This window comes from Phyllostomus discolor, chromosome 6, assembly GCF_004126475.2.
Source record: "Phyllostomus discolor isolate MPI-MPIP mPhyDis1 chromosome 6, mPhyDis1.pri.v3, whole genome shotgun sequence".
NCBI classification, from domain to species: Eukaryota; Metazoa; Chordata; class Mammalia; order Chiroptera; family Phyllostomidae; genus Phyllostomus; species Phyllostomus discolor.
Window position 1 is genome coordinate 130,973,771 of NC_040908.2, and position 26,514 is coordinate 131,000,284.

The window sequence follows — 26,514 nt, forward strand, 5'->3', positions numbered from 1 at the left end:
TGTGTTTTGTAAATATTTCTCCCAGTCTGTGACCAGTCTTTTCATTCTCCTAAGAGTATCTCTGCAGAGTAGGAATTTTAATGAAGTCCAGCATATCAATTTTCTTTTCATGAATTGTCCTTTTGATATTGTATGTAAAAACTCATTGCCAAACCCTAAATCACATAGATTTCTTTTTATTATTTTCTAGAACTTTTATAGAATGGTTTTACACTTAGGGCTGTGACCATTTTGAATTAAATTGTGTGAAAAGTGTGTGGTCTCTGTCTAGATGTTTTATATGGACTCCCAATTGTTCCAGCACCATATTTTGATAAGACCCTCTTCTTCGCATTGAGTTGCCTTTGCTCCTTTGTCAAAGATCAGCTGAATATATTTGGGTTGGTTTCTGGGTTCTCTGTTCCGTCCCATCGATCTGTGTGTCCATTCCTCGCCAACACTGCATTTGGATAACTGTGGCTTTGCAGTGAGTCTTCAAGTCTGGCGTGTCACTCCCACTTTTTCATTCTTCCTTAGTATTGTGTTGGCCACTCTGGGTCTCTCACCTTTTTGTGATAACTTTAGAATCAGTTCATCACTACTCACAAAATATCTTGCGGTGATTTTGACTGGGGTTGCATTGAAGCTGTAGATGAAGTTGAGAAGAACTGACATCTTAACAATAGTATGCTTTCCAGTCAATGAACACTGGCTGTCTCTCTATTTATCTGGACCTTCTTTGATTTCTTTCATCGGAATTTTATCATTTTCTGCATATCCCTGTTTATATTTTGTTAGATTTACATCTCAGTATGGCATTGGTTGGTGCTACTATAAATGATATTGTTTTTAATTTCTAATTCCAATTATCATTGATGGCATATAGGAAAACAATTGACTTTTGTATATTAACCTTGCATCCTGCAACCTTGCTATAATTGTTTACTAGTTCTAGGAGTTTGTGGCAGGTGGGGGAGGAGGGTTGTTCTGTTTTGTTTTGGTCAATTCTTTGGAATTTTCTACATAGGCAGTCATTTAATCTACAAAGAAAAATGGTTTTATTTCTTCCCTCCCAATCTGTATATTATTTTATTTCCTTCTCTCGAATTATTATAATAGCTAGAATTTTTAGTATGACTTTTAATAGGCATGGTAAGAGGAGACATCTTTGCCTTGTTTCCAGTTTTAGAGGGTAAGCATCCCATTTCTCACCATTTATTATGTTAACTGTAGTGATTTTGTGGGTGTTCTTTCTGGTTGATTTTTCACATAAAGAGAAATTGTTGGGAGCTGCTTACCAGACGATGTAGTTGCCTCTAGCTGCCGAGGTCTTCTGTGGGGGCCCTTGAGCCATTTAGAAATAAAGCGAGCTTTAGTAGCTTCCAAAAAGACCAGAAGTTAATCATCTGAGTCCTGATAAGGATCTAGAGCAGACCAAATATCTCACTGGGCCCCACTTTCACGGAAGGAGAGGGAACATCCCAGCTATTCTCTTGCTCTCCCTTGGCACGCTGTTTGTTTGTGTTGTCTGTGGACACAGGAGGCATGGCCCAGGAGTGCTGGGGACAGATGAATTCGCAGCCCTCGACACTCTGTACTCATCTGTTTGTATGCCCTTCTGTCCCTTCCCTCCCCACTTCCGCTGTGCTCCCAGTGTTCAGACAGAATCACCACTCCCCTAACACTGACCCTGTTTATCCACACCTTGCTGTTTTTACACATGATGTGCCATTGGTGTGGCACCTGTGTCAGATGATAATTTACATTTTTCCAAGTTCAACTCAAACGTCCCCCTTTCTGGAGATCCTGCCTGGTCCTTCCCATCTAAAGTTAGCCTCATTGTGCCCAAGCTCCCACAGCCCCCTGGTTACATGCCTCTCACCCCTCAATGCAGTATTCTGCGTGCTGGGTCTATGGGCCCGCCTCTGCCACCTGTGAGCAGACCAAGGCAGACCCAGGTCACATCCCCACACCATATTCCCCTTGCGGGCACAGGTCTGCTTTAGAGAAGGGTGCTGGCAATTGGTGGAATGAATGAACTCACTGGCCTTGCATACATGGGCCCTTTCATACTCTCAGAAACCTCTGTCCGTTCTGCTTTCCATACTTGTTTCCTGCCTGGTGTTCTTTGGGTCCCTGTACATATTTCTGGAGTGGAAGAGATGCCTACACCTATTCTGTTTTTCATGGAAAAAAAGGAAAGGAAAGTTATCATTCACTGCAGACCTACTGTACTCATCCATCAACTTTACAATCCCAGTGTATCATATTATTGATTAGGGAATTTAGGATCCAAGCCTCAGAAAACACCAACTGAACCGGCTTAAACAATAAAGGAACTTACTACTGAATACATCTCTTATAACAAGACATAAAGCTAGGGTGGCTTCGGGGATGGTGGCGTAACTGTGTCAACAAAAACTCCTTTCTATCGTTCTTCTCTGCCAACTTTAACCTAAGAGTTTTTTCTTTGGGCTGACTCACCTCATGGCAACAAAATGGCTGCAGCAGATCCAGGCATAACATCCTGGTGCCGTAGCTGTTAGAAGAAGAAAGATAGCTTCTCTTCCTTGGGCTTCTCTTTAAAGTGGAGGAAAAAAAACTTCTAGAAGTTTCTAGAAACTTCCTCTCATAGCTCATTTACCAGAATTGGATCACATTGGCAATGCTTGAGACAGTCACTGCTAAGGGAAATCAGATTGTCATGATTAGTATAAACCAATTAGGTTCTCACCTAGAGGCATTGGAGGGAGGAGTTTCTGCTACAACAAAATGAGGGTCTTTTCAGGAGGGAAAAAGAATAAAACAAATGTTGGGGAGGAAATCAGCAGTGTCAGCTACTCCCTTTTCCCCAGGGAATTATTTTATACCGCACTTCAGGGGGGTTCAGTCACTTACATAAGGTCCCAGAGCTGATAAAAATAGAAGAAGGATTCAAATCCAGCTCTTTCAAACTCCAAAGCCCATCCATGTACTTTTCCTGCCACGCAGCTGGACCCAGGGTCAAACTTCATTTCCCAGAAAAGCCAAAGCCCCCTCTCTCATGGTGAGCGCTTCAGGAGTTGAGGCAATCACCCTGCTTTCCCAAGCCGACCTTCAGCTGGGCATTTAATCTGTTTATTAAGTTATGACTAATGGCACTGCGAGACACCGAGGGCTGCACATTCAGACCTAGTTTTAGATTGTTAGAGGAGGCTCAGGGGATAAACATCACATTCATATTCTATGCCGAGAAAATTCAATTGCAGCCCTTTCTCTTTCAGAGCGCAGGACTGGTGAGGGGCTTCTGCTGGGTCTTGCTTTGGTTTAATAGAAATGAAACCTCCCAAGCAGGCGGGCTGTTTTGGGAAAGTGGCCGCTAATGCGGCCCCATGGGGCGGGGGCCAGGCCCGAACAGGGCAGTTTGCATATTCACTTTTACAAACCGTTGGCTCCAAGTCAGCAGTTAATGGGATGGGAATGATGTTCCTGTACCAAACCATTTCCTGAAAAAAACATTTTCAATTGCAAACATATCTCAGCCTTTCTTCTTGGGTTTGTTTTGTCTCTGTGAGTGAATTAAAGAGGCAGGGCAGAGGGGAGTGTTTCTGACTGGGGTTTTTTTTATCTGAAAACATTTTTAACAATGATCTCCATGTCAAAGAGATCCCGTTCTGACCGACCTTTAGGAGACCTAGCTGCAAAAACTCTCTTTCTAAGCCACACTTGAGAGGCGTAAATATCTCTATATTCACAAATTGGCTCTGGCTGTACTAGGCTTGAAACACACACAGCTTTTCTCTGCTACCAAAGGGTGAGCTGGAAACGCTACCCCAGACACGTGCACACGTGCACACGCACACACACACACACACACACACACAAAGGGTCAGGCCAACAGGCGATTTTCCCTTTCCCTGAGGACAGGCCGGAGTCCTTCTGTGCACCCTCTGTACTGTTCTGGCAGATTGTACTTCAACTCATAACCTATGCAACTGAAGGGTGGTCTGAACAGTTTTTTTCGTAGTTTATTTTTTATTGTATTTTTTCCCTTACCCTGTATCCCCATAACAGCTCCGATTGTACATTTATTTGGCAAGTAGTTCTTGAATGCTTATTGTGTATGAGGTATTATTTGAACTAATAACAATAGTGTATATTTACATACATGTTACCAGGTACCAGGGACTCATCTAAATGTGTTACATAATTAACTAATTTAAATCTTCTCCACAAGCCCTAGGAGCTAGACGATATTATTATCATTTCCAGTTTGCAGATAAGCAAACTGAGGTATGAGAGGCTGATGAACTTGCCCAAGGTCACGTAGCCTGGAGAGTGATCCTGGATTTGAATCTAGGAAGTTTGGCTCCTCCTTGGGGATCTAATAGTGAATAAAAGGGGAAAAGATGCAGTGTTCCCACAACTTCCATTCCGGTGAGGGGGTGGGGGAGGTAGAAAACAGGCCTGTGAATAATTGTGATTTCGGATCATAAGGAGTGCTTGAAGAAAATGGCACAGGAGGGGGGCAGTGGGCTCATTAGAGGGTCTCATAGGTCTTAGGAGTCGGGGTTTATTTTGAGTGTGGCCGGAAGCCACAGGAAGTCTTAGAGCAGGAGAATGTATGATCCTATTTACGTCTTCATGTATCATTCTGACTGTTGTTGGCAGTAGATGAGGGGTGGAGAATAAGCATCAGAAAGCGGACCAGTTAGAAGGTAGTTCTGGTTGTTCAGGTGAAAGGTAACAATGGGCTGAACCAGGATGATGGTGGTGGTGAGGGTGAGAAGCTGTGGGAATTGGGTCCTGGTTTGGAGGCGGAGCCTGTAAAACTTGCCAATGTATTAGAGGCAAAAGGTGAGGGGGAGGAAGGTAATAGATGACTCTTTGGATTTTGGCTTAAACCAGTGTGTCCATGATGGGGCCACTCACTGAGGAGTCTAAAAACAGGGGAAGAGCAGTCTCGTATTGGCGCTGTGGAGGTGGGAGAGAGGGTGTTGACAACCAGAGTTCTGTTGTGGGTGTGTAAATCTGACACCTCTGCTAATAGATATGAGAAGCCATCAAGTGAGCCTGCAGCTTGGGGTCAAGTCAAGGCTGGAGATTTAAATGAGGACCTTAGCGTTTAGATATATGGGATCACCTAGGACAATGCCATCCATCCCTGTGATGATGGACATCTACATCTGTAGCTATCCATCATCATGTAGCTATGTAGCTATGGTAGCTATGGTAGTCACTAGCTACATGTGGGCCATTGAACACCTGAAATGTGATAGGTGCAACTAAGAAACTACATTTTTAACTCATTTATATTGAAAAAGCCACATGTGGCCCAATATTCATACCATATTGGACAGCATAGACCTGGAGCAGAATGTAAGTAGAGAAGGTCCTGGCCAGGAGCTAGTTTCTTCCCTGTGCAGGAAGCCCAGCCTCTCATCCACATTTATGTGTGACTTTATTTCCTCTGCCCATTACTTGCACAGCAGTGCTTGTTAAGTTATGGAAATCTTGCTTCTTTGTGAGATACAGCCTGGAAAAGAAGGAAACTGCCAGTCCTAGGAGGAATATTAGAAGAAAGTATAGAAGTCTAAGGAAACAATTGTTCTTCTCTAGAAAGCAAATACGATCCTTTACCTACAGAATCATTTAAGTCTTGAAGGTATTGCTTATGTTTTCCGTTATGTTTTATGGGGGAGAATTATATAGAGTAGTGAGTATCTGTGATTTTGGGAATTCAAGATGCTGACTGGCTGGTATCCCATATGAATGTCAAGGGTCCACAGCCAGGGGACTAAATACCAGCTTTATAATGCAAGTTGTGTCTCTTTGGGGTAGAGTTTGTTTCACTCTTTGTTAGGCAATCGCATTCTCCATCCAACTGCAGCCATCAGTGAGTTTGCTCATATGAAAGAAATCTTTGTAAGCATTGTAAGCGGCTGCCTTGTGCTTAAGAGTTCTTGCAAGTATACACTGGCAGTCGGTGAGGCCAGAGTCAATAAAAAGTGAAATAAAATGGAAAGATGGGACATTGCTTCTGTGAAGGTTGATTGCAGCTGCCATGTTAGTTAAGAACCTTTTGCTGACCAACTCTTTCAATGAAAATGCTGTGTGTGTGTGTGTGTGTGTGTGTGCGCGCGCGTGTGCGCGCTTAAGTTGTAAAAAGTAATTATCCAAGTGGAATTGAGTAGCGGTGAGAGGATTTCAGTCAGTGTGTTGGAGAGGTGGCTCCTGGGGCCCGACCATTAGAGCTGGAGGGACAGGACCAGAGCCCAGGAACCAGGCTGGACTGGGGCGTTCTCCTGGGGTGAAGGAGGGAAGTGGGGCAATCAGAAAAATACTCAGGGAAGCCGAATCAAGAGAGAAGTCACATGGAGGTTGAGCCAAGGAGGGGATGGCTCACCACATAAGGGTGTCCTTCATGTGGTGACCTCTTTCACCCAGGTGCCCAGGGTCCCAACAGCAAGCCCTTTGAAGGAGGGGTGGCAGGAGGCAGAGACTCCAGATGCCAGTGCCCACTTCACTTTCATTTATTCCTAGATTGTTTCTGAGAGGAGGCAGAGACCTCCCTATTTCTCCGAGGAAGGGGAATGCGGTGACCGTTGGAAGAGGTGCCATAAAAGGGACAGTTCAGTTTTTTTAACAAGGTTAAGTGGGAAATTGATTGCCGGCGGAGCATCAGCTGTAATAAGCACCTTAGGGATCTTGTTTCTCAATATCAACATCAAACACATCTGTGAGAGATCCACTCCCCTGTCATCTGCGGGCTGTGATGTGACCTGAGGTTTCTTCTCCTTTCAGTGTCAGAGCTTCAGGAGGAGGGCATGAACGCCATCAACCTGCCCCTCAGTCCAATCCCCTTTGAGCTGGATCCCGAGGACACGATGCTGGGTAACTGGGTCTCTTGTTCTCTGGGGTAGCCTGATGCCTTCCAGCGCAACCGCCCCCACTGACTTCCTTTTCTTTTTAAAGAGGAGAATGAAGTGCGAACGATGGTGGATCCAAACTCACGCAGTGACCCCAAACTTCAAGAACTAATGAAGGTAAGAAGAAATTAGGGGCCTCAGGTGCATCCCAGACTCCAAGATATCTCTAGACCACCCACCCTGTGCAGGCACCACGTGAGCCACTGCAGAGAGAATAAAGTCACATCAGCCCCTGCCTGGAGGCAGCTCATGGTCCAGTAAATGGACATCTAAAATTTAACAAAAGTGGCACATGACAAATGCCCAGTGAATTATGTTGATAATCAGGATCAGAGAAATTAGTGCAAATAAGCTCACATTTGCCAGAATCTTATAGTCTACACACTCCTTTCACTGCTTTTGTTAAGGGCCCTCCAAGGTTCCCTGCGAAGTAGGAATTAGCATCAGCCCATTTTACAGATGAGGAAACAGTCTCAGAAAAGCCACGTGGTTTGTTTATGGTCACAGCTGGGTGAGGTGATGAAATTCAAATAGACATAAATGGGGTTAAATGAAATATTGTGCATAATACACCTGGCATAGAGATTGGCATGTGGTCACCCCTCAAAAAATGTTCATTTCATCCCCCTTCTAACTCCCCATCTTGTGTTTTTTTTTCTTTAACTCCTCCAAGCTTCACTTAGGACAAATGGGCACTGGATGCCAGAATGATTCATTCAGAATGCAAATCTGAATATATCATTTTCCTGCTCAAAACCTGCGTGCAGTTTCCCCGCTGACACCCACACCCCTGGGGGTGGCATTTGCGGTCTCCATGCTCTAGCTGCCTCCTCAACCTCAGATGTCCTCTGCCTGGCAACACAGGGACACCAGACCTGCTTGTGGTGCCCCCCATACCCACCGTGCTTGCTTCCGGCTCTCCCCACTGCCAAGCCTTCGCTTATGTTGTCCCCTGCGACCAAATGCCTCTCCTCCTACCCTTCAGAGCAGGGTCAAAGTGGGGTTGCATTCCCCAGGGAGCCTTCTATGAACCCCAGTGCCACCACTTAGCCCCTCTGTGTGCTGCTCTGGTCTCTGTTTGGTTCTGTCATCACAGTCACCTTTTGATACTTCTCTGTCTCCTTCACTAAATGCTGAGTTTCTTTGAGTTAGACTGTTTCTTTTATTTTTATTTTTTATCATATCCCAGGATCCAATACAGTGTGGCATACAGGAGGTATTAATAAGTGCTGGGTGGGTAAATGGAGGCAGAGAGGAAACAGAATAGCAGGGGAGGGAAGGAGGTACACATGGAGGGCCCTAGAGTTGGTGGGTAAAGCCAGGGTTTCAACTCCAAAGCCCATACTCTGCTCAGCCCAAAGCCCCATCCAAAGACTGGCCATTGCTTGCCCTTAGGGTAAGGAATGGTAGGGGATGCAGAAGATATTGTCAGGGACACTCATGTCACCATCACAAGAAGAACTGGCACCTGGAAATTAACAGGGCCACTGGGGCTCACACTTGTAACTACTTGTCCACAAACTGGGTCATGTGGATAGCTCTCCTGCTTTCAAAATCTAAAGTGCATTTAGATTGTATTTGTCGAGGATTAAAAAGCTGGCCTATGAGAAAATACTGTATGGCTCTTCTCATATTTTCTCTCTCACTCCCTAGGTATTAATTGACTGGATTAATGATGTGCTGGTTGGAGAAAGAATCATTGTGAAAGACCTGGCTGAAGATTTGTATGACGGACAAGTCCTGCAGAAGCTGTTTGGTAAGGGGAAAGCTGCCTGGTGCAGGGGTCTTTCATAACAGGGGCTGGACTGTGCACTCCTCATTTGAAGGGGTTGTTCTCAGTTCCCAGAGGATCACTGGAATGGAGTATGGGTGTGTACAGTGTGGAGTAACAGACCCCTGGAGCCTTTACATGTCCCCTCAGAATCAGTTTGATATGAATGAACTGCAGAGGGAGTCTCAATGACCCGCTGGGGCTGCTGGCTCCCCCGCAGTCAAGGGTCATCAGCTGGGTAAATGAGAAGACTTCACTCTGCACTGGAAAACATGCTTTTCTCTCCAGAAAATTGTGTGTTTGTGACCTCTGTAGGTATATTTACTTGTGTCTGGGTGGGTGTGCTTATATATCCCATAAGCACAATTAGGTATCCCATAAGTGACATTCACTTATGGGAATGTGTGTGTGTGTGAGCACACGTGTGGGCCTCTGTGACCTAGGGTCCTCTGTGTGTGTGTGCATGTGCACCACTGCGATCCCTTTCTAGTTTGGGGGCAAGTGTGTGATGTTCGGTCTCTGTGTGCATTAACTCCGTGAAGGTGCATATTGCTGTGTCTGTTCGTTATTCATGTGAAAATGTAAGGCCCGGGGGGAGGGAAAGGAGAATTTGGGGGTGATCCTAGTGTTGAAAAGACAAATTCAACTTGAATGAATTTGTACTTCCCCTCACTGCTGTCCATTTTTTTCTCTTGTCCAAATCTCTTCCCTAAGTTCTAGACTTTGGTGTGTAACAGCCCACTACACACCAGCACACAGGGTTCTCTTCCACTTTAGGGGTGTGGACAAGAGAAAATAATTGTTAAAGTTGTGCATTGGGGGAAGAATACCCCCCACCCCAAGTGATGTGACCCTCTCATTGTAGCACATCGAGGAGGACAGAGTGTTAACGTCTTATTATTGGTGATGTTCAACTCAATCTCTTGATTCAAGTGGTGTCCACCAGACTTCTTCACTGTAAAGTTACAATTAATTTATTTGGGGGGAGACAGGTTAAGACCTATAAATACCTCTCACTAGTTTTAACTGGTGAAGCGGGTCTACCTCAATAATTACTGTGGTGGTCTGGTGGGGACTTTCCGTTGTCCTCCTTCCTTCCACATTGTTAGCTGGAATTCTGTGAGGACACACTGTCTCCTGTTCCCCATTTGCTCATTTATATCAGCATGGGCACACGGATACTCTTTTATGCATTACATTATAACCCAATACTGTCATTATTCATTTTTGCTGATACGTGTCCGGCTTTGACCCTTGGGAGCTCTTTCAGGTTGGCTCTGGTGCACCTTTAACATGCTGCCTCGTTTCCTCCTCAGCACTGTGGTGCTTTCTGGCATCATAAGGGACACCAGGCTCAGCTCATGTTCGACTTGCTCCAGCCCTGGAAGCAACCACTTCTCCAAGGAGCCCTGATTTCTTTCTTTTTCCTTTTTTAGAAATGGTATTTAGAAATCCATATCTCAGCATATTAGTGAGTGGTGATTTTTTCCCAAATACCATTGTCATACAATGTTATTAGTTTCAGGTGTCCAGTATATGAAGTGATCATACCATTTGAAATCTGGTGCCCACCTGACACCATATGTAGTTATCACCATCTTATCGACTATGTTCCCTGTGCTGCACTTTATATTTCTGTTGACTGTTTTGTAACTACTGATTTGTACTTCTTAATCCCTTTTACCTTTTTGACTAAGCCCCACAAACCCCCGCCCATCAGACAGCTACTAATTCATTCTCTGTGATTCTGCTTCTGTTTTGTTTGTCAATTTTTTTTTTAGATTTCACATAGAAGTGAAATCATATGCTATTTGTCTTTTTCTAAGTTATTTCACTTTCCTTAATAACCTCTAAGTCTATCCATGTTGTCACAGATGGTAAGATTTCATTCTTTTTATGGCTGAGTAATATTCCATTGGATGTATGTACTGCCTCTTCTTTATCCAGCCGTCTATGATTGGACACTTAGGTTACTTCCATATCTTGGCTAATGTAAATAATGCTCCATGGAACATAGGGGTGATACCTCTTTTCAAATTAGTGTTTTGGAATTATTTGGATAAATACCCAGGAGTGGAATTGCTGGGACATATGGTAATTCTGTTTTTAATTTTTGAAGAACCTCCATAGTGCATAGTATTTTCCACAGTGTCCGCACCAATTTACAATCCCACTAACAGTGATGCACAAGGGTCCCCTTTTCTCCACATCCTTGCTAACATGTTTGTTGACTTGTTGATAACTATTCTAATGGATGTGGGGTGATAGTTCGTTGTGGTTTAAATTTGAATTTCCTTGGATTACTGATGTTGAGCATCTTTTCAGATATCTACGGGCCATCAGTGTGTCATCTTTGGAGAACTGTCTATTCAGGTCCTCTGCCCATTTTTAAATTGTATTCTTTGGTGGGGCTTTTCAGTGTTAATTTGTATGAGTTCCTTACATATTTTGGATACTAAGTCCTTATACATCTATCACTGGTAAACATCTTCTCCCATTCTGTACATTGTCTTCTCATTTTGTTAAAGGTTTCCTTCTCTACGCAGAAACTTTTTAGTTTCATTTTGTCCCATCTGTTTTTTTTTTCCTTTTGTTTCCCTTGCCAGAGACATAGCCCAAAAAATATATTGCTAAGAGCAATGTCACAGAGTTTACTGCCTGTGTTTTCTTCTGGGAGTTTTATGGTTTTAGGTCTTACATTTAAGTCTTTAACTGGTTTTGAATTTATTCCTGTATAAGGTGTACAAAGTGACCTAGTTTCATTATTTTCTATGTATCTGTTCAGTTTTCCCAACACCATTTATTGAAGAGACTGTCTTCATTCTATTGTGTGTTCTTTTCCCTTTTGTCATACATTAATTGATCCTATAGGTGTGGGTTTATTTCTGGGGTCTCTAGTTTCCATTTATCTGTGTGTCTGTTTTTATACCAGTGCCATGATTACTGTAACCTTGTAGTATAGTTTGATATCACATAGTGTGATACCTCCAACTTGGTTTTTCTTTCTGAAGATGGTTTTCATTATTTGGAGTTTTTTGTGTTTTTAAATAAATTTTTCAAATATTCTAATTCTGTGAAAAATGCCATTGGTATTTTAATATAGATTGCATTAAACCTGTAGGTTGCTTGGTGCACTATAGACATTTTAGTGATGTTAATTCTTCCTGTCCATGAGCCTGGTGTATGCTTCCATTTATTTGTAACTTCTTTGGTTTCTTTCTTTAGTGTCTTAACATTTTCAGAGTACTGGTCTTTCACCTCCTTGGTTAACTTTATTCTTAGGTATTTTATTCTTTTGGATGCAGTTGTAAATGGCATGGTTTTATTAATTTTTCTTTCCTATAGTTGGTTACTAGAGCATAGAGATGAAATCAATTTCTGAATATTTATTCTGTATCCTGCTACTTTACTGAGTTTATCAGTTATAACAGTTTTTGGGGTGGAATCTTTTGGGTTCTTTATATATATTATCACATTATCTGCAAATAATGGCAGTTTTACTTCTTCCTGTCCAATTTGGATACCTTTTATTTTTTCTTATCTGATTGCTGTGTATAGGACTTTGAATATCATGTTGAATAAAACTGTGGAAAATGGACATCTTTGTCTTGTTCCTGATCTTAAAGAAAAAGCTTTCAAGTTTTCATTGTTGAGTACAATAGCTGTGGGTTTGTCAAATACAGCCTTTATTATGTTGAGGTATGTTCCATTTATCCCCAGTTTGCTGACAGTTTTTATCATGAATTGGTGTTGGATTTTGTCACATGCTTTTTTTGCATCTGTTAATATGATCATATGATTTGTATCCTTCATTTTGTTTGTGGGGTTTATCACGATAGTTGATTTCCAGGTATGGAACCAATGATGCATCCTGGGAATAAATCCCATTTGGGTATGTGGTATTTAAAAAGATCAGGCATATGATCTTTTTACTGTACTGCAGAATTCAGTTCGCTAATACTTTGTTAAGGATTTTTGCATCTACGTTCATAAGGGATATTGGCGTATAATTCTCTCTCTTTTTTTTGTGATGTCTTTGTCTGGTTTTGGTATCAGGGTAATGATGGCCTTGTCAAATGAGTTTGGGAGACTTTCCTCCTCTTCAATTTTTTGGAGTAGTTTGAGAAGAATAGGTATTAATTTTTCTTTGCGTGTTTGATAAAACTCACCTGTGAAACCCTCTGATCCAAGTCTTTTGTTTGTTGGGAGTTTTTTGATTAGTGACTCGATTTTGTTAGTAGTTATCAGTCTGTTCAGATTGTTTCTTTCTGATTCAATCTAGGAAACTTGTTTATTTCTAGGGTGTATCATTTTTGTCCAGGTTGTCCAATTTGTTGGCACGTAATTGTTCTTACTATTTTCTTATAATTTTTTGAATTTCTGTGGTGTCAGTTGCCAATTCTTGTCTTTTATTTCTGATCTTATTTATGTGGGCCCTCTCTGCTTTCTCTCCATGAGAAAAAGGTTCTCATGGAGAGAAAGTTAAAGGTTCATCAGTTTTGCTTGTCTTTTCAATGAACCAGCTCCTGGTTTGATTGATTTTTCCATTGTTTCTGTAGACTATTTTTGTTTATTTCTGTTCTGATCTTTATTACTTCTCTGCTTTGACTCACTTTGGGCTTCGTTCTTTTACTAGTGCCTGTTGGTATAAGATTACACTATTTGAGGTTTTCTTGTTTCTTGAGTTAGGTCTGTGTTGCTGTGAGTTTCCCTCTTAGAACTACTTTCTGTATGTCCCATAGATTTTGGGTTGTTGTGTCTTTGGTTTAATTTGTCTCAAGGCATCTTTTGGGTTTTTTTCCCTTGACTTCATGGTTAACATAATCATTGATTAGTATCATGTTATTTATGCTCCACATGTTGGTGTTTTTCAATTTTTTTAAATAATTGATTTCTAGTTTCATACTATTGTGATAGGAGAGGATGCTTGATATAATTTTAAAGTTATTAAATTTATTGAGACTTATTTTGTGTTCCTGCACTGGGGGCATAAATGTTTACAGAGTTCTGTCTCCTTATTGGATTGATTCCGTTCTCATTATGAAATGCCCTTTTTTGTCTATTGTTACAGCTTTTGTTTTAAAGTCCCTTTTATCTCATGTAAATTTTTCATTTCTATTTGCATGAAATATATTTTTGCATCTCTTTACTTTCAGTCTGTGTCTGCTTTCAATCTAAAGTGGGTCTCTCTTGTAGGCGGCGTATGTATAGGTCTTATTTTTCTGTCTGTTCAGCCACCCTATCCCTTTTGATCGGAGTATTCAGTCCATATACCTTTCAAGTAATTATTGATAGGTATGTCGTTACTGCCTTTTACTGTTTCCTGATTGTTTTTTGTAGTTCTCTATTCTTTCTTATTCTTTTGCTATCTTGTATGTTGATGACTTTCTATAATGTTAGGTTTAGATTTTTTTCTCTTTATGTCTTGTATATCTCTTGTCAATTTTTAGTTTGTGGATACCCTGTGCTCCTTATATACCACACAATGTTTACAGCAGTCTCCTTTAAGCTGATGGTTACTTTAATTTGAAAACATTCTAAAATCACTGCAGTTTTTATTCACCCTTCCACACTTTGTTTTGTTATTCTTTATTTCTGGTGTGTGTGTGCTGTGTGCATCCCCTAGTTTATTGTTGTAATTACACATAATCTTTCTACTTTCATCTTTAAACTTTGTAACCTTTGTCTGTAACCTTTCTAGGTGGTTTATCCACTATTTTGCTGAGTGTTTGTCAGAATATTTTCTCATATGTTCTAATTCATATTTTTTTATCTTTTCTTCTTAAAGAAGTTCCTTTGTTTAGTGATGATGAACTCTTTTAGCTTTTTCTCGTCTGAGAAACTCTTTGTCTTGCCTTGATACTAAATGATAGCCTTGCTGAGTAGTGATCTTAGTTTTAGGTATTTTCCTTTAATTAACCCTTGAATAGTTTGTGCCATTCCCTTCTGGCCCTGCAAAGTTTCTGTTGAGAAATCAGCTGAAATCATGGGCTCCCTTGTGGGTAACTAACTCCTTTTCTCTTGCTACTTTTAAGATGCAATCTTTGTCATTAACCTTTGACACTTTAATTATGTTGTGTCTTGGAGTGGACCTCTTTAGGTTCATCTTGTTCGGGACTCTGTGCTTCCTGGGTTTGTATGTAATTTTCTTCACCAGGTTAGGGAAGTTTTCAGTCACTATTTCTTCAAATAGGTTTTCAGTCCTTTGCTCCTTCTCTTCTCCTTCTGGTAACCCTGTGATGTTGTCCCAGAGGTCCTTAAGCTATCCTCATTTTTTAAAATTCTTTTTTCTTCTGGTTGTACCAGTTGGGTGTTTTCCCTACCTTTTCTTACAAATTGCTGATTTGATCCTCTGCTTCACCTAATGTGATGTTGATTCCACCTAATGTCTTCATTTGAGTGCTTTTTATGTTTACTATCATGTTTACTGTCTCCTTTTTGAAGTTCTGACTGGGTTCATCAATTTTTCCCCTAGGTTCAATGAGCATCCTTATAACCAATGCTTTGGACTCTGTATCTGGTAAATTGCTTGCCTCCATTTCATTTACTTTTTTTTTCTGTAGTTTCATCCTATTCTTTTATTTAGGACATATTTTTGCCTTCTTGTCTTGGCTGAATTCCTGCATTTGTTTTATGTATCAGGTAGATAGCTACATCTCCTACCTTGGCAGAGTAGCCTTACGTAGTGTGCGTCCTGTGGGGCTCAGTGGTGCAGTCTTTCTGGTCACCTGATCCAGGTGCTTTAAGACTATCCCTTGTGTGCTTTCCTGTTGTATTTGAGCCTTTATTGCTGTTCACACCTCAGTAGGTGTGGCTGATCCCCAGGATTGCTGGCTGTGTGTACAAGTGGTGACTATGGTGGATGAAGTGATATGCGGGGGGGCTGACCCCACAGAGTAGGAGCCACTTTAGCAGGGCTCTTGTGCCAACCTGATAAGCCCTTCAAGTGTGTCTTTTGTGGAGCTAGTTGGGTGTACTGTAATGCAGTTTGAAGCCAGCCACCTGGTGCATGGGTTCTGAAGCCTCTTGGGAGGGGCTCCAGTGTGGGCCAAGGACAGCTGCTGCTTGTGCTGGGCTTGATGCTGCCTGGTGGGAGCTACAGAGTGATCTGCGGTTGGTTGCCTCCTGTGCTGGGCTTGCAGGCACTTTGGAGAGGCTATGCTGCAAATCAAGGCTGGCTGCCACTTGTGCCAGGCTGGGGACCCTTTGGTGGGCATTACCATATAAGATGAGGCCATCTGCCACTTGTGCTGGGTTTGTGGCCACTTAGTTGAAACTGCCCCAAGCCAATACTGGCCACCATTACTAGGGGGACCCCCCCACCAAAGAAACAGAATTTTCTTCTGGAAGACAGCCCCCATTGTAGTGCAGGTTTCCCCCACTAGGTGAGTGTTCTAGGAATCCATCTGTATCAGTGTACCATCTGGCATTGTTGTGAGAGGCTGCATTCAGCTTCAGTGAATTATTTTTGAAGACTCAGTGTGTTTGCCCATTTCATGATGGGTGATTTATAAGCACACCTGCCCGCACTACACTGGGTGTTCTGCAGTTTTCAACCCCAAACAGCATGACCCCCCATGCCTTACCCTCTGTATTCACTTGACCTCACCCTGAGCAACTTTGTTCCCCCTGATGAAAAAAGTCCTCAAAGGGAAATGTTTTGCCAATATGGAAGATACAAAACAAAAAAAATCAGAAGTACTAAAAGGCATCAAAATTGACAAGGTCAAAAACTGTTTTGAGCAGTAGAAAAAACATCCTGATAGGTATATTGCATGAAATGAAGAGTACTAAAGTTTAAATATGTAAAAAGAAATACACATTTTTTTTATAAATAAATTCCAGGTTTTTTTAGGGGGTTCCCCTCATATGCTAGTTTTCAAGCCATCTGATAGGAATTACAATGCAGGTTGAGACTGATCACTGTTTGTGCTGGGCGTGGGTTCACTTTTTAAGAGGTACAGGGCACCCTGAGGCCAACAGCAGCTTGTTGGGGGTTTGTGGACCGTTGAGAGTATCTAGGACAAGTCTGCAGCATGAGTCAAGGCAGGCTACTGTGTGGAGGAGCCACGGGAAGAAGTTTGGGTTCCGCATGAGAATTTGGGGGCAGGAAGGGTGGCAGGGTCCCAGGGATTCACCTAGGCAGGCAAATGGTGTTACCCTGGTTAATGGTGAGATCAAATTTGGTGCCTGCCAGCACTTGCATTCCTGAAGACAGGCCAAGTGACATCCAGGGAGCAGGATGTGGGTCTGGAATCGACAAAGCCATGTTGATGACATCATGGAGGAAGGGCTCAGAACCTAGAGATGAGCAATGTGCTGAGTCAGTGATCTCTTGGCAAAAGGTTGTGTTTAGGTGAAAGCCTGAGTAGGTGAGCATCCCTAGGTGATAGGTGAACTAGGCTGAAAAGCACCAGCTGGCTGTTCTCTGATTGTGAACTCTGTCTAGGCAGTGTCATCGCTGGTTCTCCTTTGTGTGGCAAGATGGTACTTGCTCAGCCTCAGTGTCTGGTCTGCTTTCTCTTGTCAGAGCCCCTGGGTATATCTGAGAGGTTCTCCTGGCACAGCCTCTTCCCAAGTTGCCTAACCCGGCTGCCTCCTGCTGCCTCTGTTCTTTGAGTCTTCCTTCTTTCTAACAGCAGATACTGAGACAAGGACTTAAATGGAGAAATTTATATGGGAGATGATCTTAGTACAAGCAATCGACTGGGAAATATAAGAGGGGAAGAGAGAAATACCAGTTAATGGTGCTTTAATAAAGATGGCAGCTTTGTTTGCAGCCAGGGCTCAGTTCTGCAGGGGACAACACACCTCAAAATCACCCCTCCCAGGACAGGGAGGAAGGGGCATTTACCCTACGGCTTCCCTTACCCTGTGGGTAAGGGCTGCCAGTGTGTACCCCTGGCAGAGAAAGAGAGAGCTTGAGGGCCAGAGATGAGAATCATCAGTGTGCTGGGAGCTGTCTGCAGCGGCAGGTGGGCCCGAGGCCTCTGGCAAGGGGCAGTCACATCATCCAGTCGGACCAGGGGGTGTAACTTCTGCTTTAGCGGTGGCTTCCCTTGACCCTGGCTGTTACTCTGCATGACTTGTGATGCTGCCAGGGAAAAACCAGATGCTGGCCACCTGGCCTGCCTCTTTCTGATGCCCACCCCCATCCTCTCCGGCAGCAGCTCCAGCCCTTTCCACACCACAGAACAAAAGCTTCCTGCCCACCCCCCTGGATTGAAGAGGAAATTCTTACCCCATGACAAAAACTCACCTCATCTCTTATCCCAGAATTAGCCACTTCTCAGGGTGCTGATGGCGGCAACATGCTCAGTTCCCTCTGCGTATACTCTCACACCGTGGCACCGACAGGGAAGTCACAGATTTCCCAACTCTCGGTGATGCCCTTGCATCCCCCCATGGTCACCTTGTTATATTTGCTTCCCCAACACCTAGGTGATAGACGGACTGAGTGAGAGGCACGAACTAAGGGATTCTAGGAAAATGCCTACACCGAATAATGGCTTTATCAGAACATAAGCTGCTGCCTGTTTCTTACTGAGGTTTCCTGGCTTAGGACAGTGAATTTCCTTATGATACATCTTATTTGACGGATTCTTGTCTTTAAACATGTGCATGCACTGGGAACAGAAAAGGCTTGTTTTGAGGGATGAAAGTCATAAGCCTCTTCCATCTGGTTGTCCCAACAGCATGACAGAAACAGGGTATCTTCCTCAGGCATGAGACCAAACGGTCCCTGGGGCCCAAAGGTTCTACAGGAGGGTTTTTTTGTTTTGTTCTGTTTTGTCTTGGAGGGGGTGTGTGTGTCTTTCTCCCTAATAAGCCCTACAGAGTACATCTAACCGATTTATAGTCATTAAGCAGCAGCCATTTGATCTGCTACATGCTGAATTTAGGAGTGTGAATGTAAGTGAGCCACAGCGCTGCCTCCAGTCTCTCACCACGTGGTCGCACGAAGGGCTGTGGCGCACTCTCTGCATGAAGTGGGGGTTTAGGAAAGGCGTCATGAAGGACAGGGCATCTTGAATGGGGCCTTATGGAAGGAGCAGAGCTTCAACCAGATGAGGCAAGAGAAGAACATTCTCGTCAGCCCCCGTTTCTTCAGAGCCCGTGCTGACTTCTGTGTGAGTGAGGGGAGAGTGTTGTAGAGACAAGGAGTGAGTGGGTAGGTGATCATCAGGCTTCGTTGAGTGGGATGTGTGGCTAACAAAGAGGATGGCACCCAGCACCCAGATGTTGGTTTCTGATCCTGTCCTCCAATAACAGAAACCAGGGCGTCTGGAGAGGGGGCGGACAATGGGACCAGAGCAGGGCGTATAGTCGATGAGCCTGCAGCCTCTGGCAGCGCTACAAAGAGGAGCTGAGGTAAAGAAATTGTGGGCCATTGTGTTAGAAATGTTCAGTATCAACCTGAAAAAGCTCCCATTGGCTAAAGATGGAATAATCTGAGCAACCGATTAAGAACAATAGTATTGGATTATAAACTCAAAGTCTAACATACCCTTAAGTCCATACGGATATAAATAAATGGCTGAATAAACAAATGAGGGAGAAGGGATAACTCTTTCAAATAATTTGTGCAGTTACAACACCTTCCAGGAGGTAGAGATTAGCTCCCTTGAATGGACCGCATTTAGTGACTGGCTCCCAGTGATTAAGGTATGGAATAGGGGAGGCTTAACAGCACAGAGAACGGATTAGTATCATCAGTGATAAGTCGTGTTGGTATCATGTACCCTTGATATGATGTAATGAAAAGGGCACTTCAACTCTGTGGTCTTCCTCCCCAAATCCTATAACACTGGTCTAACCATGAGAAAAACATAGGGAAAAACTCAATACTGCTTAAAACTGTCAAGGTCATGAAAAACAAAATGTGAAACAGTATCACAGAACAGGAGACTAAGGGGACAATGATGACTTGGTATGAGCAGGAAAATGACATTAGGGAAAAATTAGTAAAACCCAAAAGTATGGAGTTTAGATAATAGCTATGCACCAATTTCAGTTCCTTAGTTGTGACAAATGCACCATATTAATAGAAGATGTTAACAATAAGTAAAACTGGATTCAGGACATGCAGGAACTTTCTGAACTGCCATTTTAGCTTCTCTGTAAACTTCATTTTAAAATGATTTGAAGGTTTTATTTACAAAAGGAAGATGAGCCCACATCATAGAGTACCTTGAGCTAAACATTTTAGACAGGATTCAGTGGGCATTGGAAACTACTGATGGCTTGTGAGCAAAGTGACAAGGTCAGAAATGGGGCTTTAAGAAGATAACCTACTGGTAGGTTCCTTAGGAGCAATAGAGGAAACTCCAGCAAAGTATCTTCTTGTGAGATAACTATGGTGTCAACCTAAAGGAGTGGCAGTGCAGACAGGAGAAGTGCTTAAGAGAACCAGTGATGTAGGGAATGAGCAGCTAAAGCACACCAGGCTGACGTTAAGTGGTGGATGTCAGATGGGGATGACTGCGTGAATCCTAGGAGGAGCAGCATCTTAACGGGTTTCGATCATGTTGATTTTGAGAGTTGTTTTCTTATGCCCGGAAGTACTTAGGCTAAAGTAGCAGCTGTGCTAAAACTGAAAGAGGAATGAAAAGAAAGACAGAACCTGAGTTCCAATGTGGGTTCTACCATGAAAACATCTCTCTGCAGCAAAGATCATGCTTCTGTAAAACTGAGACATTGCTATACAGCCTTACAGCTGAGCTGCCCAATACAGTACTCAGTCACATGTAGCTATTAAAAATAATTAAAATAAAAAATGCATTTACTTAGTGACACCAGCTACATTTCAAGAGCTCAATAGCCAAAAGTGTCTAGTGGCTGCCATATTGGATAGTGCAAAAATGAGCATTTCCATCTTTACAAAGCCAGTAAATAAACTGTTTTGGACAGCACTGCTCCAAGGTCTTCCTGCTGTAACCATCGCTGATTCTGGGGGTTGAAGATGAAGTGCACTGCTATTCTTAAACTGGAGGAGGTATTTTCTGGTTTCTGAAAAACTCAAAAGCTGGATGAAAGTCTTATTATTCTATTTATGAGTTGTAGAGAACATCTCTAAAATGTCTTACTAAGTGAAAAAAAAAAGCATGGTGCAGAACTGTGAGCACAGTATGTCACTGTGAGTGTATTACAGGACACATCTAATGCTCAAGTATGTAACGAATACGCATCTCTGGTTAATAGTCGCAATGAGCTGTGTCTGTAGAGTGGGACCAGGGAGCTGGGGACTACAATGGGAAGAGGAGACTTCATTTTCACAGCTTGAATTCTTCCCATGTTTGTATATGATCAAACTTACAAAAAGTGATAGAGTGCATATGTACATTTCAGTCACAAAACAGAATTAATCTAATAGATGTCAAATAATACATGATACCTTTCAATAACTACCCCAAGTAAAGTAGGAAGAAAAGGAAAATACCTAAATATGATAAAGACCATTAATAAAAACAGTGAACATATTAAATAGTGAAATACCAAAGAAATGGTATTAGGAACAAGTCAGAGATGATGGCTATCACCACCACTATAAGTGTTTTGGACAACATACTAGTTAATATAATAAGACAGGGAAATTAATTTTCTGTTCAATATTATATATAGCTAACTAGATGTTCAGACAAAGTCTCTTGGCTCTGCTCACTTTAAAAATTTGGTTAAGTCTTTAAACAAATATTTTTGTGTCACATGACTAAACTGGTATGGAAGGGAAGGAAATTCTTCTAATGCCAAAAACAATAAAGTGTAAATCCAGTGAGATAAGCGTTAATTTCTAATGGTTTATAGCCTGAGTTTAATGGATCACATATACAGTGTCAACAGACAAAGCCTGTATAGAGTCTGAGCAGGAAAGGGGACTGGAAAAGAGACCCATGAATAAAGTCAGGCTCTGTGAAGAACAACCCTTTCAGAGGGTAAACTAGAAAATCTGACCCTGGCTGGTCTGGCTCAGTGGATCGAGTGCCAACCTGCGAACTAAAGGGTTGATGGTTCGATTCCCGGTCAGGGCATATGCCTGGGTTGTGGGCCAGGTCCCTGGTGGGGGCATGCAAGAGACAACCATACATTGATGTTTCTCTCCCTCTCTTCATCCTTCCCTTCCCCTCTGTCTAAAAAGAAATAAATAACATTTAAAAAAAAAATCTGGAGCCACAGAGAGGCAATAAAGATAAATGCCTATCTCAAACTTGGATATGAGTGGAAAAAGAAAAAAGTCTGAACTTGATAATTACTTATCAAATCTCTGTACTCACATAGATTTAGAACTAGGATTCACATTAATGCTTTGTACTTAAAAGCCCCAAGCTAAAATGTAGTTAAACTGTGGCCAAGTTTTAGTGCTGTCCAAGGCAGAAGCAAAAATATGTCCTTATAGAGGAATGAATTTTAAAACAAGGTCACAAAGAACTCCCAGAGATAAAATCCAGAGAAAATGAGCCCAAAGAAAATGAGCTTAAAGTCGGAAATCACCAAACAGAAGCAAGCTTGCATAAGCAAGCGTCAACAGAAACAGTAAACTGTAGGCCCGTCACAGTTGTTACAGATATTAGCAACTGATCAGTTATGGATTATAAAGTATGTTTAATATGTCAAAATAAAAGTTTAAAAATGCCATTGGATGGATGATAAAAGAACAAGTAACTATCAAAATTGGGCAGGTAGATCTGAAAGAGATACAAGTAGAACTTCTGGAGCTGAAAAAAAATGTAATTATGAAATTGGAAATCTCAGCGGATACACAGCTGAGGAAGGAATTGGGTAAATTAGAAGATGGTGCTGGAGAAATTGCCCAGAATGCAGTATACCCAGAAACAACAGTGTGGAAGATAGAAAAACAATTAAAAAACAGACTTTTTTAAGGGAGATGCAACATTAAGGCTCATTGGAATTCTAGCAGAGGAGAAAGATGATAGAGTATAAGCAATATTTAAAGACATAACTGAGGATTTTTTAGAATTGAGGAAAGATGGGAATTTTCAGATTCAGGAAGCTCAGGGAATCCCAAACAAGATAAATAACAAGAAATCTATACCTACATACTTCATAATGAAAATTAATGAAACCTAAAAACACTGAAGTCACAGACATGATTAAAAGCAGAGAGAAAAGATAGATTACCTGTGAAAGAACAACATACTGAAAGCTGTCTTTCCTCAGGAACAAATGCCAAAAAATATTTAAAAGAAATCTTCAAAGTGCAGGGAACAATTGTCGACTTACAGGTTAATACCCAGAAAAAAATCTTAAAAATTAAGAGAAAATGAAGGCATTTTAAATAAACTGAGAAGCTCAACTACCAACAAAGCTTCACTAAAAGGAATTTGGAAAGGATATGCTCCAAGAAGAAGGAAAATGAACCCAAAAGAAAGATCTGAAATGTAACAAAAAATGGTGAGCACGGTGGGTAGACTGAAGCAATAATTGAATAAATATAAAATAATCACAATAATGTCTAATATGTTAATTTAGAATATTAAGATAGAATCAGAGCCCTAGAAAATTATAGCAATTATAGCACTTAAGTCAGAGTGACATTGAAGTTAGTGTGCTGAGGTCCTTGTACTATTTAGTATGTTGATAAAGATTCTAATTAACTTATGATTCTATTACATTACATACACATGATTAGTTTTCTGAGGTAGCCACCTAAGTAATAAAATAGTGTGTGCTACCTCTATACTAGTCATGGGGAGAAAATTAAATGAGAAGGAATAGAAGCGCTGGTCCAAAGAAGGCAGGGATGTAAGGGTGATAACAATTAGAAAAGCAGGATGATATAAGTAAGTCGGTAGAAGGGAGTCCAAGTACAGTGGTAAACCCAATCAAGTGTAAATTGACTTGATCCATTTCAAAGACAAAGATTGTCAAACTAGATAACAAAACAAAATCTTGTTGCATGCTATTTACAAGAGACAGTCTTAATAATATACAAGAACACAGAAATGATGGAAGAAAAGCAGTGGAAATAATGATATATCCTAGATGATTACTAATTGAAAGAAAGCAGGGGTAGGAGGCTTTCTTACCCCTACCCCTTTCTTACCCAGGGGTCGCTTACAGTTGCAAGTGACCAGGAAAACAAGACATTCAAATCTAAATGCACTTCTGTGCACCAAATATCGATACACAAAAAATAAAAATGACAATCAGAAATACAAGAACTTGACAAATCTGCCATCACAGTGGTGGATTTTTAACATATTTCTCTTAAGAACATATTAACAAAAAAGTTCATAAGGATAGAAAAGATGTGGACACTACAGTTAGCCAGCTACACCTCAAAGCTGGAATATTCTCATTCTTTTCAACTGCACGTGGAATACTTAGAACAAAATTTGACTGTGTCCACAAAGTAAGTCTCAACAAACTAGTACACAGACCAAATTTTCTGACCACGATGCAATAAAAAAAAAAATTCACTAACCCTCCCCATATAATTGGAAACACAAATATAGTAACTCAGGAATCACTCATGCTGGAAAGAGGATTTTATGTATTCTGCTTCTTTGAGGGCGGTTATATCAACACAGTATGATTTATATGGCCCCTGTGTTCGTTAGAACATCTCAGTTCTTCTGCCACTCAGAGTAGTGGAGTTTTTCTTCCCTGTACTTGATACTGTAGAATTTTGAATAATACTATTTCATTTTATCTAAAAATAATCTCTCCAAAATCATATTTGGATGCTAACTTCAAAAACAGCTGAAAGATTCACAAAATAATTTTATCTGAAAAAATTTTTCTAAAAAGCAAAATTATGCCTATTATTTTATAACAAGTTAAATTAATGATGAACAATTTTCAGAACTATGGAAACATGAGAGGAACAATTTCCTGGAGGACTAAAATTCTGCAATAGGAAATTTTCATAGCACTAGCTAATAAAGAACAAAAGAGGCAAACCAGGAGTCTTGAAAAACAAATTACCTTTAAATCCTTAGCAACAGGGAGTGAAATTATTATTGAACTATAGGAATATTTGAGTGGATCTCTTAAATTTTGAGGGTTGAATATCTTAAAAATAAAGTAGGGGTTAGGTATAACAGAAGAGGTTCTTAAATCTTTTAAAATATCATAAAATTGAAATAAGTGATATAGGCTTACAAAATAGAGATGACAGTGTTTTATTTTATTTGCATACTTCAAAATGCTCAAAATCAAATAATAATATTGGGTTGGCCAAAAAGTACATTTAGTTTTTTCTGTTCTATGGTTCTAGTAGTGCTTACTTGTCTTTAACTTTATTCAAAACAATTTTCTTAAATTGAATTTTACATCAGCATGCATTTTTAAAAAAACTTACCAAAATTGGTGAATTTTTGTGTGGCCATTTTAATATGGAAGATGGAAGAATAAATGTAATATTTTGGGCATATTATGCTTTATTATTTCAAGAAAGGTAAAAACACAACTGAAATGCAAAAAAAAAAAAAAAGATTTGTGCCATATTTAGAGAAGGTGTGGTGATCAAACATGTCAAAAGTGGTTTGTGATGTTTCTCGGTACTGTGGATATTTTGACCAGATAATTCTTTGCTACAGGGCTGTTTTATGCATTGGAAGATGTTTAGCTGCACCCCTGGCCTCTACCCACTAGAAGCCAATAGCGAGGGATAGCTGACATATTCAAAATATCCACATCAATGAAGTTACTGATGAAAATGAAAACTGTATCTTTTATTTGATGGAAAAAACATAAGGGACTTTTTGGCCAACCCAGTAGAACTATGAAGGGAATTTAATAAGGTAGCTATATTCATCTGTAAGGCAAGGCAACAGTTTCTCTTTCTACCAGCAATAATCAGTTGGTAATGCACACACACAACATTTATTGAAACTTTATTACCAATTTAAAAAAAAGTGGGATATAACCTTACAGGGGAATGATTGAACAAGTTCTGAGTCCTGCAAAAGAATGAGTTATATTGATGTCTATTGATGTAGAAAGATACTCGTGGTATATGTTCGAGTGAGACATACCATAAAGAGACTAAAAAGACAATAGAAAAGATCGATAAAACTAAGAGCTGGTTTTTTGAAAAGGTAAACAAAATTGACAGACCTTTAGTCAGATTCACCAGAGGAGTGTAGGGGAAGGGCACTCAAATAGGATCAGGAATGAAAGAGGGGACATTACTGCTGACACCACAGAAACACAAAGGATCTTAAGAGACTACTATGAACAGTTATATGCCAACAAATTGAACAACCTAGAAAAAATGTATAAATTCCTGGAAACATACTACCTACTAGGACTGAATCGTGAAGGAATAGAATATCTGAACAAGCCAATTACTAATAAGGAGATTGAATCAATTTAAAAAACCTCGTAACCAACAAAAGCTCAGGATTAGATGGCTTCACAGGTGAATTCTACTAAACATTTAACAAAGAATTAATACCAATTCTTTTTAAATTCTTCCCCAAAATAGAAGAGGGAACACTTCCAAGTTCATTTTACAAGACCAGCATTACCCTGTTACCCAAACCAGACAAAGATGCCACAAGAAAATATTAACTATACAAGCCCTGGCTAACATAGCTCAGTGGATTGAGCACAGGCTGCAAACCAAAGAGTCACAGGTTCGATTCCCAGCCAGGGTTGCAGGCCATGACCCCCAGCAATCACACATTGTTGTTTCTCTCTCTTTCTCTTTCTCTCTCCCTTCCCTCTCTAAAAATAAATAAATAAAATCTTCTAAAAAAATGTTGCTCAGGTAAAGATATTTTAAAAAAAGACACATACAATTATAAAATATATATATATATATATTTTATATATATATATATATTTATATATACATGGTGTTACGTGGGTACTAGACTTACCAGGGAATCA

General features: G+C 40.9%; 1 protein-coding gene across 3 annotated transcripts in view; it reads left to right on the forward strand.

Annotated features, from left to right (window-relative positions):
• PARVA (parvin alpha) overlaps positions 1-26,514 on the forward strand; it is a 156,282-nt gene that overhangs the window by 92,729 nt on the left and 37,039 nt on the right. For all 3 annotated transcript variants that reach the window (XM_028516060.2, XM_036029054.1, XM_036029053.1), the window contains exons 2-4: positions 6,763-6,852; positions 6,934-7,004; positions 8,541-8,643. In XM_028516060.2, the coding sequence (XP_028371861.1) occupies positions 6,763-6,852; positions 6,934-7,004; positions 8,541-8,643 (264 nt within the window). The remainder of the gene's footprint in view (positions 1-6,762; positions 6,853-6,933; positions 7,005-8,540; positions 8,644-26,514) is intronic.